Source organism: Zootoca vivipara, chromosome 15, assembly GCF_963506605.1.
Source record: "Zootoca vivipara chromosome 15, rZooViv1.1, whole genome shotgun sequence".
NCBI lineage: Eukaryota > Metazoa > Chordata > Lepidosauria > Squamata > Lacertidae > Zootoca > Zootoca vivipara.
This window is the reverse complement of record NC_083290.1, coordinates 42,164,007-42,182,939: the sequence shown is the minus strand read 5'-3', so window position 1 is coordinate 42,182,939 and position 18,933 is coordinate 42,164,007. Positions and strand designations below refer to the sequence as shown.

The following is an 18,933-nucleotide window of genomic DNA, read 5'->3' as shown; positions in this document are numbered from 1 at the left end:
GGTTTCCCACAGGCGTTTGTTTGGCCACCGTGAGAACAGAATGATGGACTAGATGGGCCATTGTCCTGATCCAGGAGACTTTTCTTATGCTCTTACGATGGAGGAATCCTAGAATTGTAGCATTGGAAGGGACCCTGAGGACCATCCACTTCAACCCCCAGCAATGCAGGAATATGCAGCTGTCGCCTACGGGGATTGAATCTGCAACTTATCAGCACGATGCTCTAACGACCAACTGACCTATCCAGGCTAAGGGAAGAACATGACAGGTCTCAGGGCAGTTCACAGGATAAAATCATAATATAAAACACAAAATACATAATCAAAATAAAAACAAGAACACCCCTATTTTAGGTGCTTTGGGCCACAAGCAAAAAATAAATAAAAGAAAACAATGAGCCACATGGTCAAACATTTGGAAGTAGAACAACATAATGAGACATAAAGTTTTGTTCTACATGGGCTAAAGCAAAGAAAAAAAGGGGGAGGGGTGGTGTGCCAATGTAAAATGCATCCAAAATGTGCAGCCTATTTGCACTTGGTTCACACACAGCCGCCACCCCATCAGAGTTTTCAAGCAAAGGGTGATAAGAGTTCCTTTCTGAGCAAGCCTCCCTGCCTCTCCACTGGCATTTTGGCTTGAACCCCTGAGAGAGAAAGAGAGAGAGAACTGTCCGGGGCTTTCTTCTCTGAACAATGGGCTGCATTGATGGCCTTCTCACTCAGCAGCCCAAACCTCATTACATCTTTCAAGCAAAGGAGTCACGAACTGCTGTATGGCAGGGGGAATTATGCACTTTTCAGCCATGTAGTTAAAGCTGGCATTTGAACACCACTTTGGGGGAAAGGGTTGCTATGCAGGCCATTGCCAAGCTCCAACCAAAACAACAGTGACTTTCTTTGGGGGAGGGGGGAAGTGCAGAGAAAAAACAACCCCAAAGGAATTGCCCAAGGAGATGGTCCTTGGCTGGTAACAAAGGCCTTTTGATCTTCAGAGGAAAGTTTTTGGATACTGTGCCCCAGACCTAGGGACCCTTCTAAGGGGTTATTTGTCAGACACAAAATAAGACAACACACACATACAAAGCCATGCAATTTTGAATGATGTTCCCAGCACATGAAGGGAGTTGAAATTAAGCAGTGGATGACATTTAACTGCTTTGTGTACATTTGGACGGACTGCTTGGCTTCCCAATAAATCAGAACCAAAGCTAGGAAGATTGTGCTATCCACTGTTCTCATCTCATATGCATCCGAACTTTGTACAGAAATATCACAGCCATTCAGCACCTCTTGCATTTTGTGTCCTGTTAGCCCCCCCCCCCCCAAGTCTATAGCAGGGGTAGGCAACCTAAGGCCCGGGGGCCAGATGCGGCCCAATCACCTTCTCAATCCGGCCCACAGACAGTCCAGGAATCAGCATGTTTTTACATGAGTCGAATGTGTCCTTTTATTTAAAATGGATCTCTGGGTTATTTGTGGGGCATAGGAATTCATTCATTTTCTCTTCTTCAAAACATGGTCTGAGGGACAGTGGACCCGCCCATGACTGAAAAAGGTTGCTGACCCCTGGTCTGTAGGTTTGAGAGCTAACAGGCTGAAGACTGTTAGTGAGTGGTTCCTTAGACCAGATGGCTGCTCTTGATGGGGTTACACTTCCTCTGAAGGAGCAGGTTCGTAGCTTGGGGGTCCTCCTGGATCTCGAGGCTCAGGTGGCCTCAGTGGCCCAGAGTGCCTTCCATCAGCTTCGCCTGGTGGCCCAGCTATGCCCCTATCTGGACAGGGACAGCCTAACTACTGTCATCTGTGCTCTGGTAACCTCAAGGTTAGATTACTGCAATGTGCTATATGTGGAGCTGCCTCTGAAGATGGTCCAGAAATTTCAGCTAGTGGAGAATTCAGTTTGAGGATATGACACTGATCCTGGTCCGACTGCACTAGCTACCAATTAGTTTCTGGGCCCAATTCAAAGTGCTGGTTTTGACCTAAGGTAAAGGTAAAGGGACCCCTGACCATTAGGTCCAGTCGTGACCGACTCTGGGGCTGCGCGCTCATCTCGCATTATTGGCCGAGGGAGCCGGCGTATAGCTTCCAGGTCATGTGGCCAGCATGACAAAGCCACTTCTGGCAAACCAGAGCAGCACATGGAAACGCCGTTTACCTTCCCGCTGTAGCGGTTCCTATTTATCTACTTGCATTTTGACATGCTTTCGAACTGCTAGGTTGGCAGGAGCTGGGACCAAGCAACAGGAGCTCACCCCGTCACAGGGATTCGAACCGCCGACCTTCTGATCAGCAAGCCCTAGGCTCAGTGGTTTAACCACAGCGCCACCTGGGTCCCTTGGTTTTGACCAATAAAGCCTTAAATGGCTCAGCACCACAGTACCTCAAGGACCACCTCTTTCCATAAGAATCTACCCAAACCCAGAGGCCCTTCTTCATGTGGCTCCTCCTCAAGAGGCTTGGAGGGTGGCAACACGAGAACGGGGTCTTCTCTGCACTGGCTCCCTGTCTGTTGAATGCTCTCCCCAGGGAAGTTCACCTGTTACCTTCATTATATATCTTTAGGCACCAGACAAAAATGTTCCTTTTTAACCAGGCCTTTGGTTGATTGACACCCTAAACCAGCCATCCCCAAACTCAGCCCTCCAGATGTTTTGGGACTACAGCTCCCATGATCCCTAGCTAACAGAACCAGTGGTCAGGGATGATGGGAATTGTAATCCCAAAACATCTGGAGGGCCAAGTTTGGGGATGCCTGTCCTAAGCCCTTTTAAAATGTGGTTTTTTGGAGGGCGGGGAGGGTTATTGGGTTGTTTTTCTTTTGATTATATATCTTGTGGTTTTAGATTTCGATTTTATTCTGTGAACCACCCTGAAACCTCTGGGTATAGAGTAGTATATAAATTCTAATGATAATAATAATAATTAATAATAATATTCCGTAAGAAGATTCTGTGCACATTTTGAATGGACCAATAGGTCTAACAATAAGTAAAACACAGGAATATAGAAGTAAAACACAGGAATATATGGAGCTGCTTGAGGTCACCTCCCCCCCCGTACATTTAAAATGCTATCATACCACTTTAGACAGTCATGGCTTCCTCTGAATCATTCTGAGAACTGTACTTTGTTAAGCGTGTGAGGCTGCTATTCCCCTCACCGAGTTCCGAGTTCCAAAGTTCCCTGTGAAGGGGGATTGATTGTTAAACCACTTTGGGAATTGTAGCTCTGGGAAGGGAATGGGGGTCTCCTAACAACTCTCAGAAATCCTTTGGGGAGGCCATCCTAGTGCTTTAAATGTATGGTGTGAATGAGACCTTAGACTATTGAGCTCAGTATTGTTGGCTTTGACTGGCAGTGTATCTCCAGGATTTCCGACAGGTCTCTCCCAGCCGTACCTGGAGAAGCCAGGGATTGAATTTAGGATCTTATGCATGTAAGGCAGGTGCCCTACCTCTGAGCCAAAGCCTTAAACCAGAGCACTGAGCAGTCTTATTTTGAGTTGACTTACAACACCTTACAACAGGTGTGGGCAAACGTTGGCCCTCCAGATACTGGAATCAATTGCCACCCTCTCCTGGCCATTGGCCATGCTTGCTAGGATGTCGGGAGTTGTACTCTTACAACACCTGGAGGGCTAAAGATTCCCTATACCTGTGCCTCTCTTGTTTACAAATTTAAAAACTCTGCATGTAGCCAGAGGTAACTGACCCTCCTTGATTCAACCCCGCTGAGGAATCTACCTGTGCCCCTTGGCTGCCTTTACCTTGTGCAATCCCAGTGGTTGCTGTAGGTCATAAATTTTTACTGCTGGCCAGCTGCAGTGTTTGTCCCTTTGACCTTCCCTATCAGGGAATTCCACAAAGCCTATATATTCCACAATCTGTATATATACTTAAAGCAGCGCCCAGCTCCCAAATTGCAAGCTAAACAAGTGAATAAAAAGAAGATTGTGGATTAGTAGGTTTGGGGATTGTCCAGTTTTTCAGCTCCTCGCCCCATTAAATCAGCTAGGCTCCCAAATAAGTTGCGCACAGCATTTTCTTTAAGGGAATTATGTGGAATGGAGAGCTGGCATGACACAGTGGCTCAGATATGAACCAGAAATTCCCAGGTGGACATTTCTAACACACAGCGGCGCTAGGCTTAGGCAGTCCGTTATCCTTTCAGCATTCAAAATGATCCCCATATTGCAGTTGGAAGGCTAGGTCACATCCTTACCATACATTTAAAGCACAGGCCTTTCCCCAGAGAATCCCGAGAGCTGTAGTTTAAGGGTGCTGGGAATTGTAGCCCTGTGAGGATTCCGGGGCAGAAGCCATGGCTTTTAAAGTGATATAAATGTGCTTTAAATATATGGTGTGGATGTGACTTAAGGATGAGAGGTCGCACAGGGATAGCCAGGGTGGTGCCCGCTTGATACTCTTGCACCACAACTTGTGTCTTTTCTGACCATTGATGATACTGGCTATGAGTTGTCACATTGCATACTCCTGGGCTAGCTTCTTGCCTAACCCTGTGGCTCACTGAATGAGTGGCAGGTGTGAGCTTTTTAAACCAGGGGTGGGGGTGGGGGGTCTTCTTGGTTCATATCTCACTCCCCCCCATCTCCACCCCCATCGTTCTGCCCAGACACTGAGGTCCAGCGCCGAGGGCCTTCTGGCGATTCCCTCACTATGAGAAGCTAAGTTACAGGGAACCAGGCAGAGGGCCTTCTCGGTAGTGGCGCCCACCCTGTGGAATGCCCTCCCACCAGAGGTCAAAGAGAACAATTACCAGACCTTCAGAAGGCATCTCAAGGCAGCCCTGTTTAGGGAAGCTTTTAATGTTTGATGGATTTCTGTATTTTAATATTTTGTTGGAAGCCGCCCATAGTGGCTGGGGGAACCCGGCCAGATGGGCGGGGTATAAATAATAATAATAATAATAATAATAATAATAATAGTAATAGTAATAGTAATAGTAATAGTAATAGTAATAGTAATAGTAATAATAATAATTCTGTCAGTTGCTGAGTGTCCTTAGGCTCAGTAACACCTTTTTAGTTGAATAATATGCTTCTAATCTGGGCAAGATGCCTACCGGTACTCCCATGAGAAGGGCAGTCGAGACCCATATTCACTGGCCCATGTTTTAAAGTCAGCTTCAGAGATCCTACTTGTGTAGCCATTTCTAAGATCAGTTTTGGCTGACAGATGCTAGAGATAGGATAAGAGCCACCACTGAGAAGGCCCTATGGAATTTCCTTCAGAGAGAAAGATGCATCTGGTGCCATCAGATCAGGATTTTAAGGATGTTTTAAAAACTTTTCCTGGCTTTTAATGAATAGTTTTGTTGTATATGCTGCTGCAGGTTTTTTATTTTTTTAGTTTCAGTTTTTGTTGGTGACTATTGAATTTAGTTGTGTTCTGTTTTGACCTTTTTATTGTAAACCAGGCATCCCCAAACTTCGGCCCTCCAGATGTTTTGGACTACAATTCCCATCTTCCCTGACCACTGGTCCTGTTAACTTAGGATGATGGGAGTTGTAGGCCAAAACATCTGGAGGGCCGCAGTTTGGGGATGCCTGTTGTAAACTATGAATTCCATAGGTAGGACATTATTATTATTATTGTTATTATTATTAGGCACAAGGAAAATGTGATCATAAATACCCAAACTTCATTTTTAATTCTGTTCTCTTTCACACAAAAAATCAAGAGAGCTGATGTAATACACATAAAACATCATGCAGGGTTAATACCTGAAGAGAGCTCTGAACTTGCCAAGAGACAGGTGTGCACCAGACACCAGTAGTAAAAGCTCTCAGGGGGGAAAATGCCAGCAATTCCCCCCCCCCCCAATAAACTTGCATGCTACTAGCTGCCTTACGGATTTGATATACAGTGACTTTCTGTTCTCATGGAACAATCAATTGGATGGAACTTTACTACTTTGTGTCCTGCCCCAGTAATGAATTGCATCAAAACTATGTTTTGTTTGCTCACAGATGGTGACTTTTGGAATGTGGAATCTTCCTCTGTTTTACAAGTGAACTATTTTTTAGGGGCAGGCAGACTACTGGCCTGCTAGATCTCCTAATTTCTTTGTGTTTTACTAGGAACCTGAGGTTTGCTGAGTGCAAAATAATGGATTGGGGTGATGGATGTACACGGCTTGTTCACACATTACACTGGAAACAGATACAGTTGCCTCTACAAATGCCCAAGTATTTGTGTGACTGTGGACTTTTTGATTTGTACAGCTCAGCTATTGGGTACACAGCCTGTACACTCTTTGAACATTACATGCGAGTAATTCCATGATTGCACAGTGCAACTGTTTGTGTACCCTTGTTGAGTGCAATGTGTGAACATCTCTGCAGTTAGAACCAGGGGGGGACGGACATGTGGCCCTCCAGATAATCCTGGAATGCATCTTCCAGCATCCATGACCATTGACCCTCAATATCTGGTGTGTCAAAGGTTCCATATCCCAGAGTTGGAAAAGGGTGGGCCTGAGCACATGCTGAGCAAAAGAAGTTGCTGTAGTACCTGAGCTGAGCTTGCAGTTCTTTTGCTTACAATTCCACTATTGGTTTTCCCTTAAGCTTTCTCTCCTCTGAAATAGCCATTATCTAGGCTCATATCTGATTCTCTGCAGAGGGTATCTGCTTTGAATCCCGTCTCAGGGGAGGCTCAACCATTAGGGCAAATGGGGGGGGGGGCGCCCCACCAATTTCAGTCTGCCCTCATCCAGCCTCCACCTGCCCTCTTTCTTCCATACAGCCAGTTCAGTGTTACAAAGCCACATCCACCATACCTACCAAGTTCCTGTGGGAGAAATAAGGGACCGGACCGGAAGTAGCAGACTGGAAGTAGCGCTGCTGCCATTTTGGAACTGGGCGGAGCATGCTCAGAAGCGACTTTTGATGCTGCTTTGCCCAGTTCCAAAATGGCCGCTGTGCCAGAAGTCGCACTGCAGCCATCTTGGAACTGGGCAGAGCTGCATCAAAAGTCGCTTCTGAGCATGCTCCGCCCAGTTCCAAAATGGCCGCTGCGCCAGAATAAACCGGGGAAAAACAAAAAAACCCCGTTTTTTCAGTTGAGAACAGCTAGAAAAACGGGGGTTTCCCGGGGAATGCGGGAGACTTGGCAGCTATGACATCCACATCATACATTTAAAGCAGCATCATGCCACTTTAAAAAGCCATGGCTTCAGCCAAAGAATCCTAGGAATTGTAGTTTGCTAAGGATGCTGAGATTTGTTGGGAGACCCCTTTGTCATAGCTGCCAAGTTTTCGCTTTTCTCGCGAGGAAGCCTATTCAGCATAAGGGAAAATCCCTGTAAAAAAGGGATAACTTGGCAGCTATGCCCTTTGTCCCTTTCGCAGAACTACAGTTCCCAGAGTACTCTGGGACGAGGGATTGATTGTTAAATAGCTCTGGGAATTGTAGCTTTCTCAGGGGAATAGGGGTTTTCTAATGGTTCTCAGCACCTTTATCAAACTACACTTCCCAGGATTCTTTGTGGGAACCCATGACTCTGTAAAATGGTATCATAGTGCTTTTAAATGGATCGTGCAGGTGGGGGTCTGTTTTTTTCAGTGGAGGCTGGTCCTTGGAGTGCAGGAAGACCAGTACCAGAAAGGTTATTGTTTTTTAACTCCTGTTTTGCTTTAAGCCTACTTCTTACTTCCAACCAGCCCCATTTTACAAGCCTTTTCTTAACCCTTGCAGAACTTAGCAGGGAGGAGGATTGTGGCAAAGCCAAAATTTGTTGACTCGGCCCATAATGGACTCTGGCTGGACCTACTGTCTCCATCCCTACCTGCTGCCCAGCCTGTTCCAGGGAGCACCAGTCCCCACTAAGTCTCTCTTCAGGTTAACATATTTTCCTTTCCTTTCTGCTGGATTTTCAGAAACTTTGCCTTGATTAAAACCACATGCCCTTCCCTGTCAGGGTTTCCTACTAGGAAGAGCTACATTTGAATAGCATTTGAACTTCTTTTGTGTTTGAACATGTACCGGTAGCTGGTGGGGCAATTCCAAGTAGATATGACAAACTGTGAGATTCACAGCTTTTCATTAACAAGAAAGGAGTTATGCATGTACTGCTGAAATGAGAGCAGGGTGTGGAATGAAATAATGAATGTGGTGTTATATGCAGATTAAAAAAACCCAATAATTTTATTAATGTAAAACTGGCTATTAGGACATTGTTCAGTTCAGGGGACTTTTTTATGAGCTGTTCCTGGTGCAGATGAATAATAATAATAATAATAATAATAATAATAATAATAATAATTTATTATTTATACCCCGCCCATCTGGCTGGGTCTCCCCAGCCACTCTGGGCGGCTTCCAACAGAAGAATAAAACACAATAATCTATTAAACATTAAAAGCTCCCTGAACAGGGCTGCCTTCAGATGTCTTCTAAAAGTCTGGTAGTTGTTTTCCTTTTTGTACCCACTGCTTTTGGGCAGGCTTCACCAACTGGTGCCCTCCAGAAGCTTTGCACTAGAACTCCCTTCAGCCCCAGCTAGTGTACTGGTGGGGGCTTGTTGGGGGGGGGGCATATGTCAATGCAGAGGCAAGGCATAGTTGCGGCCAGCGACAAAAACAGGCAGAACAATGAATATGCCTTGTGCGTTTTTATACAGTAGCCTACATTCCAGTGATGCAAAATACTATTACACACACACACACACACACACACACACACACACACACACACACTCCTCCATTCAGGTAAGCAAGAGGCCTTAACAGCCAGGCAAGGCCACTCAAGGAGGGTTTGAGGCAGACCCAGGGTGGAATTTGGCTTGGGGTGGGATCAAAACCTGCACAATGTCCCATGGGTCAAGTGGAGGGCTGGCGTCAGCCCCGGGGCTGAGCTTCCCCACCTCCGCAGTCAGCTGTAGTTTGGCTTCTTACCATGTGACATGTGAGCCAGGCCAGTATCTGTTTAGACTGTAACTCTCTATTGTTTTTGCAGACATTTTTCTTGATAAAAGGGTCTCCTTGAAATGTGTTGGGAACCATCTGTACTTGTGCAGCTATCTTTTATTATATATTTTTGGATTTTTTTAAAAAATGACTCTTATCGATCCCCACTGTTTGTGTTCCCATGCGAATCTGCCCTGAGCACACCCAGAACCAAGGAAGGAAAAATAATAAATGATAGCAATTCTGCACAATTCTGTCGACACTGGAGGTATTTTAGACACATGCATGACTCTATGAGGCATAAAAAGGATTGGAAGGAGACAGGGTGAGTATTACTAGTTAAAAACACAGCCGGGCCATTATTTTTCTTAATTTGGATTGAAGCTGGTTTGGGAAAAGTGCATCAAAATGCAAAGTGCAGTATTTAATAAGAAACAACAAGATAGATACAGGTTGTGGCTAATGCCCTGTATAAACCGCTTCCAAGACCAATGTTGGGTCTTAGAGTAAATGGGAGTGTGTTTAAAGGCTAGCATATGTAGAAACTTAAAATAACTGCATTTTGACCCAGGCCCTGTCCAGCAGGCAGAATCCAGCCGCTTGTTTGTTGCCATAGTTGAAAGGAAACTTGGAGTGTATTGTTTCCTGTGTGGTAAACCACAGTCCATTTGTTTATATTGGCTCAACGTCAGGAAGTAATATACTGTACCTCAATATAAATGCACCTGGATCTTGTAGATTGCTTCCTTCCAAAAAAAAGGTAGCCTTTGCATAAATGTCCTCAGAAGCATGTGTTTTTATTCTTCTCCCGCGGGGATATATCATTGTCAAAGCACATCTGATGAGGATAGGCCAGTCAGAGTTATTCCTGTACAATCTGATTCCTGCTTTATGCATGCGGAGTGGAGGTGACACCCACACCGGACGTGCAAAGCGCTTGGCTTCCCCCAAGAATGCTGAAAGAAACTAGCTTGACTAAGTTTGCTCACAGAGTTGGTGCCCAGGGAAGGACTTGAACTTGGGGTGTGTTACCTTGTCTCCAAGAGGCTCAGTGGTAGAGCATCTCCTTTGCATGCAGAAGGTCCCAGGTTCAATCTCTGGTATCTCCTTGTAGTGCTGGCACTGTTCCTTGGAGAGCGACTGCCAGTCAGTGTGCAGACAACATGGAACTAGATAGGAAGCTGCCTTATGTAGTCAGAGCGTTGGCCTATCTTCTCCAAGGACCTCACAGGCATTGTTCTCTCACAACTTTGATCCCGTCAACAAGCCTGTGAGACTAAGAGTGTGTGTAACTGGCCTTATGATTTTCATGGTTGGCTGAGGGAGTGTGTGTGTGTGTGTGTACACACACACCCCAACCACATTTCTAGGCTGGCTAGATTGAGAGATGGTTCTGGCCCAAAGTCACCTACTTAGCTTCATGATTGCACCTGCTCTCTCAAGGCTTTAAAAATTATCCTTTGTTACTTCTTTAGGGCTGATTTTCTTTTTTCTTTTAAATCCCTCCTACAATAACAACTCTGAGAGCAAAAATGCTCACTTGAGCCTTTTTTTTTTAAAAAAAAGGCCAGTTTTATTTCACAGCAGAACTTTCTCCTTTTTCTCTCGGTAGCAGGTCTTGGAAACATCTGGAGAGTTTATTAGGCTCCTGATGGATTCAAAACAGCTGTGTGCCCTGGATTAAATGCTCTGGGTGGTGTTCAACTAAGTTTCTCTCAGTTAGACCTACTGAAATTAATGGGCCTAGCTTAGTCATGTCCATTAATTTCAATGAGTCTACTCTTGAGTAAAACTTGGTTGACTGCAACCCTCTGTCTCCTTGCTTTGTTCTTATCTCAAATCAGGGCCGGCACCAGGCTTCAGGGGCCTTTCTCCCTAGTATCCACCAGGTGGGATTATTCTTTATATCTCTATTTCCCTTCCTTGAGACAGGCCCAGGGCAATGTACCAACAAGTATGTGAAGAAAATACAATCAAACACCGCTCAAACATATACAGTGGAACCTCGGATTACGTACTGTCCTCCTTATGAACGCTTCGGGTAATGAGCTCCGCTAACCCGGAAGTAGGTGCTCCTGGTTGCAAACTTTGCCCCGGGATGCAAGAGGAAGTTGCGCACCAGTGGCACGGCAGCAGCAGGAGGCCCCATTAGCGAAAGCGCGTCTCAGGTTAAGAACGGACCTCTGGAATGAATTAAGTTTGTAACTGGAGGTACCACTGTATACACTTACAAACTTTTAGCATATCAGGACAAACAAAAATACCTACTTTATACGAAGCATCATCTATTAGTTGCTTCCAATGCCTTATGAATTCATCTCTCTGTTTGTTTATGCCTTCCCTGACCCATAAGACTGAATCCTGATATTTCTGAATTCCTGTTTCTTTCTGTCCCTGGTTTTATAATGCTGCTTTTCAGTTTTCAGAAGATGGCATCAAAATAAGTGTTACTCAGAATAAACCCATAAAGTTAATGGACCTAACTTAGCCACATCTGAGTAGAACTAACTTTGGAGACAACCCATTATGCTTCTTATTGCATATTCATGATGATAGTCATATGCAATCCCTCTTCCAATAAAAGTTTTTGGGAGCCATCCCACTGCTTTATTCCCAGTCAGTGAATATCCTTCCAAAGTCCTGTATTTTTTTTAATACCACAAATATTCTGGTTTATGTTTATTTCACTCTTGTTGTGCTGTCGCTTCTCCAGACAGCAATCATGTGGTAGCATTGAGAGAAAAATCACAGGACAAACTAAAGCAGAATAACTGCACTATTATTGTTGCAGAAGACGCCTGCAATAAGACACAAATCTGAAGGGACCTGTCAGAGGGTCGTCATGGCTACTCTAGAGTAACTCCGCTTGAGTCCAGTTTGTATTTAAAGACTTTTATTGTGCAAAGTATTTACAGTGTGTTGTTGTTTAGTCGTTTAGTTGTGTCCGACTCTTCGTGACCCCATGGACCAGAGCACGCCAGGCACTCCTGTCTTCCACTGCCTCCCGCAGTTTGGTCAAACTCATGTTCATAGCTTCAAGAACACTGTCCAACCATCTCGTCCTCTGTCGTCCCCTTCTCCTTGTGCCCTCCATCTTTCCCAACATCAGGGTCTTTTCCAGGGAGTCTCCTCTTCTCATGAAGTGGCCAAAGTATTGGAGCCTCAGCTTCACGATCTGTCCTTCCAGTGAGCACTCAGGGCTGATTTCCTTAAGAATGGATAGGTTTGATCTTCTTGCAGTCCATGGGACTCTCAAGAGTCTCCTCCAGCACCATAATTCAAAAGCATCAATTCTTCAGCAATCAGCCTTCTTTATGGTCCAGCTCTCACTTCCATACATCACTAATGGGAAAACCATAGCTTTAACTATACGGACCTTTGTTGGCAAGGTGATGTCTCTGCTTTTTAAGATTTACAGTGTAGTGACAGCTTAAAACATGACCTCTCATTCCGAATCAGAATCCGGCAATGCCGTACGTCTGTTCTTACACCAGCAAAGTAGTCAGGGCACCCCAAAACGCCTCCCCCTTGACCTGCGTCGTGGTGCTCTCCTTAACTCTTGCGCTGGAAGGAGTGATGCCCTCTCAGTCTCCTCCCTATCAAGGCGGTGGAAGGGCTCTCCAGCATCCTTGCGCCCTTGCCTGCATCTCTCCTCCCCTGAGCTTTCCCATCCTTCCGCACACTGGCTTCTCTCTTCCTCCGAGTCTTTCCCCTCCCCCCGGCTGCTTCAGACCCACAGCTGCTCCCTGTGCTTGGCGAGGTGGATGTTAGGATGATGGCAGGCTCCCTGTAGGGAGTCACCCTTACAGGACCCATTTGTTTTTATAGCATTTCTCTATATTGTATAGGTTGTGTTCCCCACCCCCCAGTAAGCAGTTAAGAAATCCTTTTAGATAAATATGGTCCAGGAACAGCCATAGCTATCTTTCAGTATATGCTGAGTGGTGGCCCTCTAAAAATTTCCACAATACCCTGAAGCGCCACAGGGTGATATTTTTTTTAAATAGTGGCTTGTAGCACTTCCCCTGGTAACAGCCTTAGGATGTTGGATACAGTTCTCAATTATTTACTGTTTGGTTCTGTCCCCCCCCCCCCCTTTTCTCAGCCATCTACAATTATGATGCCGTCCAAGATGTCGAGCTGTCCTTGCAGGTTGGTGATACAGTTCACATCCTGGAGATGTATGAAGGTAAGCAGGCACTGGATTACTGGGATGGGATGGGAGGGTTCCCAATTATAATCCTTCTCCCTTCACTCCAGACTTAAGAGTTACCGTAAATCTTTGGGGAAATACCCAAGAAACTAGCAAAAAAAGAATCCCAAAGGCTGATGCATATACGAATGATTTGCTATGTTAGTTCCAAAAAAAGTGTTTGGCAAGCTCCAAAGTAGATTGAAAAATATTGGATCAGCCATGTTTGTTCAGATATGGGAATATGGGAACATAGGAAACTGCCTTATACAGAGTCTGTTGGTCCCTCAGTTCAGTGTTGTCTAGGATGACTGGTAGTGGCTCTGTAGGATTTCAGAAAACGGTTTTTTGCAGCCCTAGCTGAGATGTCAGGGATGGAATTTAGGAAGCTGGCTTATGCTGAGTCAGGCCATTGATCCATCATAAGATGATAAGAAGAGCCTGCTGGATCAGGCCAATGGCCCATTTAGTCTGACATCATGTTCTCACAGTGATCAACCAGATTCCCATTGGACGTCTGAAAGCAGGACCTGATTGCAACAGTACTCTCCCCACATGCAGTTTCCAGCAGCTGATATTCAGAAACTGATACTGCCTCCAGCAGTGGAGTTGGAGCATGGCCACCATGGGCCGTGTGGTCAGCACTGTATTGTATGGCCTGCATCAGTATTGTCTACAAACTGATTGGCAGCTGCTCTCCAGGGTTTCAGAGCAAGGTCTCTCCAAACCTTGCTGGGGATTGTACTTGTGGCGTCTTGCTCAGTGGAAAGAGGAGTTTAGTTCTACATCCATCATCACCATTGGCAGCAGTAAACTGAAACATCCTGACACAAAGCTCCTTTTGGTAATGCTAGCAAGGAAAACCAGCTGCTTGCTTAGCACTTCAGCAAGACAATTGGTTTCTTTTCACTTTGCGTTGACCTTGACACTGGAGATAGGGAGACAGAGCCTATGTGTCAAAAGAGATTATGTTGCTGATGGGTGTATTTAAGAGGAGTGTTTTTGTAGAAGATTTGAAATGCAGAAAGGCCCAAAGCATTAGCTGACCTTGCAAGTGGGGAACAGGGAGGAGGGAGAGAGAACATAAATTGCTGTTTTCCTGGGAAATTGAATGTGTCTTTTCTTTTCCCTCCAAAAAAAGATTTAAAAATTAAGCAGATTTATTTTTCCTTTCTATTCTAGGCTACAGATACAGTTTGACATTTGGTTATGGGTCACCACATGTAATGCCATATTAGCCATTTGGATATTATTTTAGTTCAATTTATACATATCACACACGTACCCCAGAGACTTCTTCATTGAATTTCATTTCCATTCATTTCTAACTTCTCCTGACCCTATTGATGTGCAGTATTGATTGTACTGCACTGTACTGTGTTAGGTTTTCTGTAGCAAAAGAATTTTCCACAAACGCTTAAAAACTATTATTTAAAATAATAGCAATCACAAAAATAATTAGAAATAACAGCAGCAGCAGCAAAATAATTTATGTGAGCTGGTTCTGGTTTGGACAAGCTAGTGATCCTATGACATTGTTCAATTCAGTAAGGCTTTCATTTATTTCAGCAGGCCCTGGTTCAAGTTTCAATAATGTCTAATAAATCCAGGTTGATAGCTTCTGCTGATTCACCTCCTCTTCAGCAGGTGAACTGAACCCTTAGCCTGCACTTTTGTGAACACCCTTCCCTGTGAGTAGGTCTCACTGAACTCAGCTGGGCCTGCTTCTGAGGCAGATATGTCTAGCATTGCAGCTGTCTAGTGCCATTTAGGGTTTCAATCCTGTACACCACCTTTGCTCCCATCATCCCTGGTTGTTTGTAGTCCAGCATCACTAGGAGGGCACCAGGTTGGAGAATTCCACTGTATACAACTACTTGGGAGTAAGCCCCATTGACCCCAGTGATGCTTACTTTTGAGTAGGCAGGATTGCAGCCTATTTTGTGTTGCTTAAGGCTGTAGCCCTGCACATGCTTCCCTGGGATGAGCTCCATTGAACATGGTGGGGCTTACTTGCAAGTAACAATACCTTGAATTGTACCATTAGAGGATCCCAAAGAGTGGTCTGCAGACCACCAGCAGTCCATGAGCTGTATTCGTCTGGTCCCTGGAAGTGACAGTGGTGGTGGAGGAGAAAGCTGGGCCTTCCTCAGAGGAAGGCATGGGGAGAGATGGTCACAAGTGGGGAAGAGAGATAGTCAAGGCATTTGAAAGGAACTGAGAGTCAATGCATGGGAATGAAAGAGGCATCAAGAAAGAGTGAAGGAATAATTATGCAGTATGCCAAGACCCTCAGCCATTTTCAAGTGTTCTGGTGGGAGGGGAGTTTGAGGACCACTATATATAAGGATCATTTTATATTTGAACATTTGATTTCTGATGATAAAAGCACATTTTCTATCTTTCTTCTTCTTTTTTGTCTCCTATTTCTTGGCAGATTGGTACAGAGGATACACTCTTCGGAATAAATCCAAAAAGGTACGTCATCTCTCCCACCTGCCCCATTCAGCTATGTGTTTATATTAAAATGCATCAGATCTGTTGTGATAATGCTCTTAGTGAAAGTTTTGTCACCGTTATCTCTAATTTCTTCCAAATTTTGATGACAATGGTCAATAAAAAATTCCAGAGTGGTGAGGGCTCTTCAGTTTTGTAGCCATATAATCAAAAACGTGAATATTTGATACTGGTTGATGAAATGAGCATTGTAAGAATTTGGGTCCCCAGTTGAGCACAATTTCAGTGTTAATTTAAAAGCCCCCACTTGTTTCAAAAGTAAGCTTCTGATTCTGTGGGAGGCACTGGGTGGAATCTGGAAGGAGGGTGGAAGCAGCGAAGCACAATTTGCAGTGGTTAGTGGGTGGAATGTCAGAGCTGCACGTAGCTCTTCAGCTGCCTTCAAGACTCAAAGAAGCAAAACAGATTATGCAGAATAAATTAAGTCTGTGATGGAACAATCTCACATTGTTGGATTAAGCAAAGCAAAACCTTGTTACTTCATGATGAACAAACTGCAGATATATTGCTTGGAGTCCACCCCAAGACTGCCGAACCTTTGATGAGAAACAAAGGCTCTTTTCGGGTGGATTGCAATGTAGTGGGATCACACAGTGGGCTGCTCCCACATCTTATGGTTGTCCAATTGGTCTCCTGAACAGATCATATGCATTTAAGCTCTGCATGCATGTGGTTAAAGGTAAAGGTAAAGGGACCCCTGACCATTAGGTCCAGTCGTGACCGACTCTGGGGTTGCACGCTCATCTCACATTATTGGCCGAGGGAGCCGGCGTATAGCTTCCAGGTCATGTGGCCAGCATGACAAAGCCGCTTCTGGCAAACCAGAGCAGCACACGGAAACACTGTTTACCTTCCCGCTGTAGCGGTTCCTATTTATCTACTTGCATTTTGACGTGCTTTCGAACTGCTAGGTTGGCAGGAGCTGGGACCAAGCAACAGGAGCTCACCCCATCACAGGGATTCGATCAGCAAGCCCTAGGCTCAGTGGTTTAACCCACAGTGCCACCTGGGTCCCATGTGGTTAGGATCCTGCAGAAAAACAGTTGGACACACATACAGAAAATCCTCTGGGCAGTTTGTCTGGGCATACCAACTGAAGTTATGTTGGTCTGGAGTGGGCCCTGCTTCCATGTTCCTGCTTTCCACTTATTCACGGTACCCAGTTGTCCTGACTAAAAAGAGTTAGATGTGGTTGCCATGCAGAACATCAATTTCATGCAGCCATGTCAACGTTTTTTAAAGGGATTGCAACCATCAACAGCATTTCAAGATCTTGAATTCTGCTCCTTGAGGAAAGCTTTTGCATACAGTAATTGCATTTTCAGTTCGTGCCAGTGGGTATTTTGGTGGTAGATATAATTTCAGTAGACGGGTGGTTGTGTGTATGCCAGCAAAATGTAATTGAAGATATAATTCATTATAGTCTATGATGCACTCTGTATGAGGAGATAAGGAAAAAATACCATCAGGCTTTGGTTTCACAGACTTGCTAGCCTACTTGGATAAATGTATAACCTATAAGATAGCATTGTTTGCTTTTGCAGCTGAAAAATGTTAAAACCAAACCTGTGCGGCCAGAAGGGATGAAGAAGAATGCTGCTAGGTTCACATTGGAAGGGAATCAACTTAATTCCCAACACAACTATGGAACATAGTTGTCTGTCAGATTTCGCACTTCTCCTAATTTTGCAATAGAGTTCTCGGCTCAACATCATACCAAAATGATGGAAGTAACGACTTGCATATTTTAAGATAGCATAGGTTGTATTCAGCTAACTTCTGCTCAGAGCAGACACACTGAAATTAATGGACCTATATTAGCCATATGTAATAATTTCATTTGGTGTGTTCTGAGTATATTTAACATTGGCTACAACCCAATATGCTTAGAAATGCCTACCTGAAGGCAAAATTTTCATGTAAATAATAATGTTCATAATGTATTTAAAAATAGAAATTTTTATATGGATTTTTTTAAAAAATAAAAAAATACCTGAAGATTAATGAAGAAACAGGACAGAACAGACTGGAAAGAAATTGATCTGTTCATCCCTTAGCAGTCAGTAGTTGGTACATGACAGATACCTTTGGCTCTCCAGATGCTGTTTGACTCCACCTCCCATCAGTCCCAGCCAGCAACTTCAGTGGTTCAGAGATGATGGAACTTGCCCATGTCTTTTCTAGAGTATTGACCCCTCTCTTCTGCAACTGGCAAATGAACACATTTTTCTTGCATGCATAAACTTGATCAGCTGAACTTTTTAGCTTCTTGACAATGGTTCTACTCAACAAATGAGTCAGAATAGAAACTTAATGTCCCTAAGTTAGACCTGTCTATTAATTCCAGTAGGTCTGCTTTGAGTAGGACTAGCACTGGACTAGCACTGGTGGCGCTGTGAGTTAAACCACAGAGTCTAGGGCTTGCTGATCAGAAGGTCGGCGGTTTGAATCCCTGTGACGAGGTGAGCTCCCGTTGCTTGGTCCCAGCTCCTGCCAACCTAGCAGTTCGAAAGCACCTCAAAGTGCAAGTAGATAAATAGGGACCACTACAGCGGGAAGGTAAACGGCGTTTCCATGTGCTGCTCTGGTTCGCCAGAAGCGGCTTAGTCATGCTGGCCACATGACCTGGAAGCTGTCTGCGGACAAACGCTGGCTCCCTCAGCCTATAGAGCAAGATGAGCGCCGCAACCCCAGAGTCGGACACGACTGGACCTGACGGTCAGGGGCCTCTTTACCTTTTAGCACTGGATACAACCCAATGTCCCAGGTGCCCCAGGTGGCACTGTGGTTAAACCACTGAGCCTAGAGCTTGCCGATCAGAAGGTTGGTGGTTCGAATCCCTGTGACGGGGTGAGCTCCCGTTGCTTGGTCCCAGCTCCTGCCAACCTAGCAGTTCGAAAGCACGTCAAAATGCAAGTAGATAAATAGGAACAGCTACAGCGGGAAGGTAAACGGCGTTTCCATGTGCTGCTCTGGTTTGCCAGAAGTGGCTTTGTCCACATGACCTGGAAGCTATACGCCGGCTCCCTCGGCCAATAATGCGAGATGAGCGCGCAACCCCAGAGTCAGTCACGACTGGACCTAATGGTCAGGGGTCCCTATACCTTTACCTTACAACCCAATGCACTGTACAGTACTGAGTCTTTGTTTTTCAGTTGCCAGATTGCAAAAGGAGCAGTCTTTTACTGCTTTCTGCTTTAAAATTCCATTTTCTAAGATTTGCATCCAAACTGTGTATGGGCTGGAAAGGTTCCCTTGAATTTCCATGAAAAGCAGGCCAACATTTGAC

The 18,933-nt window shown here is 44.9% G+C and overlaps 1 protein-coding gene across 4 annotated transcripts in view; it reads left to right on the top strand.

Moving 5' to 3' along the window:
* DOCK5 (dedicator of cytokinesis 5) overlaps window positions 1-18,933 on the top strand; it is a 148,010-nt gene that overhangs the window by 27,258 nt on the left and 101,819 nt on the right. For 3 of the 4 annotated variants that reach the window (XR_004693959.2, XM_035138774.2, XM_035138775.2), the window contains exons 2-3: window positions 13,041-13,124; window positions 15,565-15,605. Coding sequence is in view for 3 of the 4 variants with exons in the window: in XM_035138774.2 (XP_034994665.2) it covers window positions 13,041-13,124; window positions 15,565-15,605 (125 nt within the window). In the remaining variant the exon portion in view is untranslated. Of the gene's footprint in view, window positions 1-7,365; window positions 7,869-13,040; window positions 13,125-15,564; window positions 15,606-18,933 lie in introns of those variants that run through there. The other variant, XM_035138777.2, reaches the window with a different exon arrangement.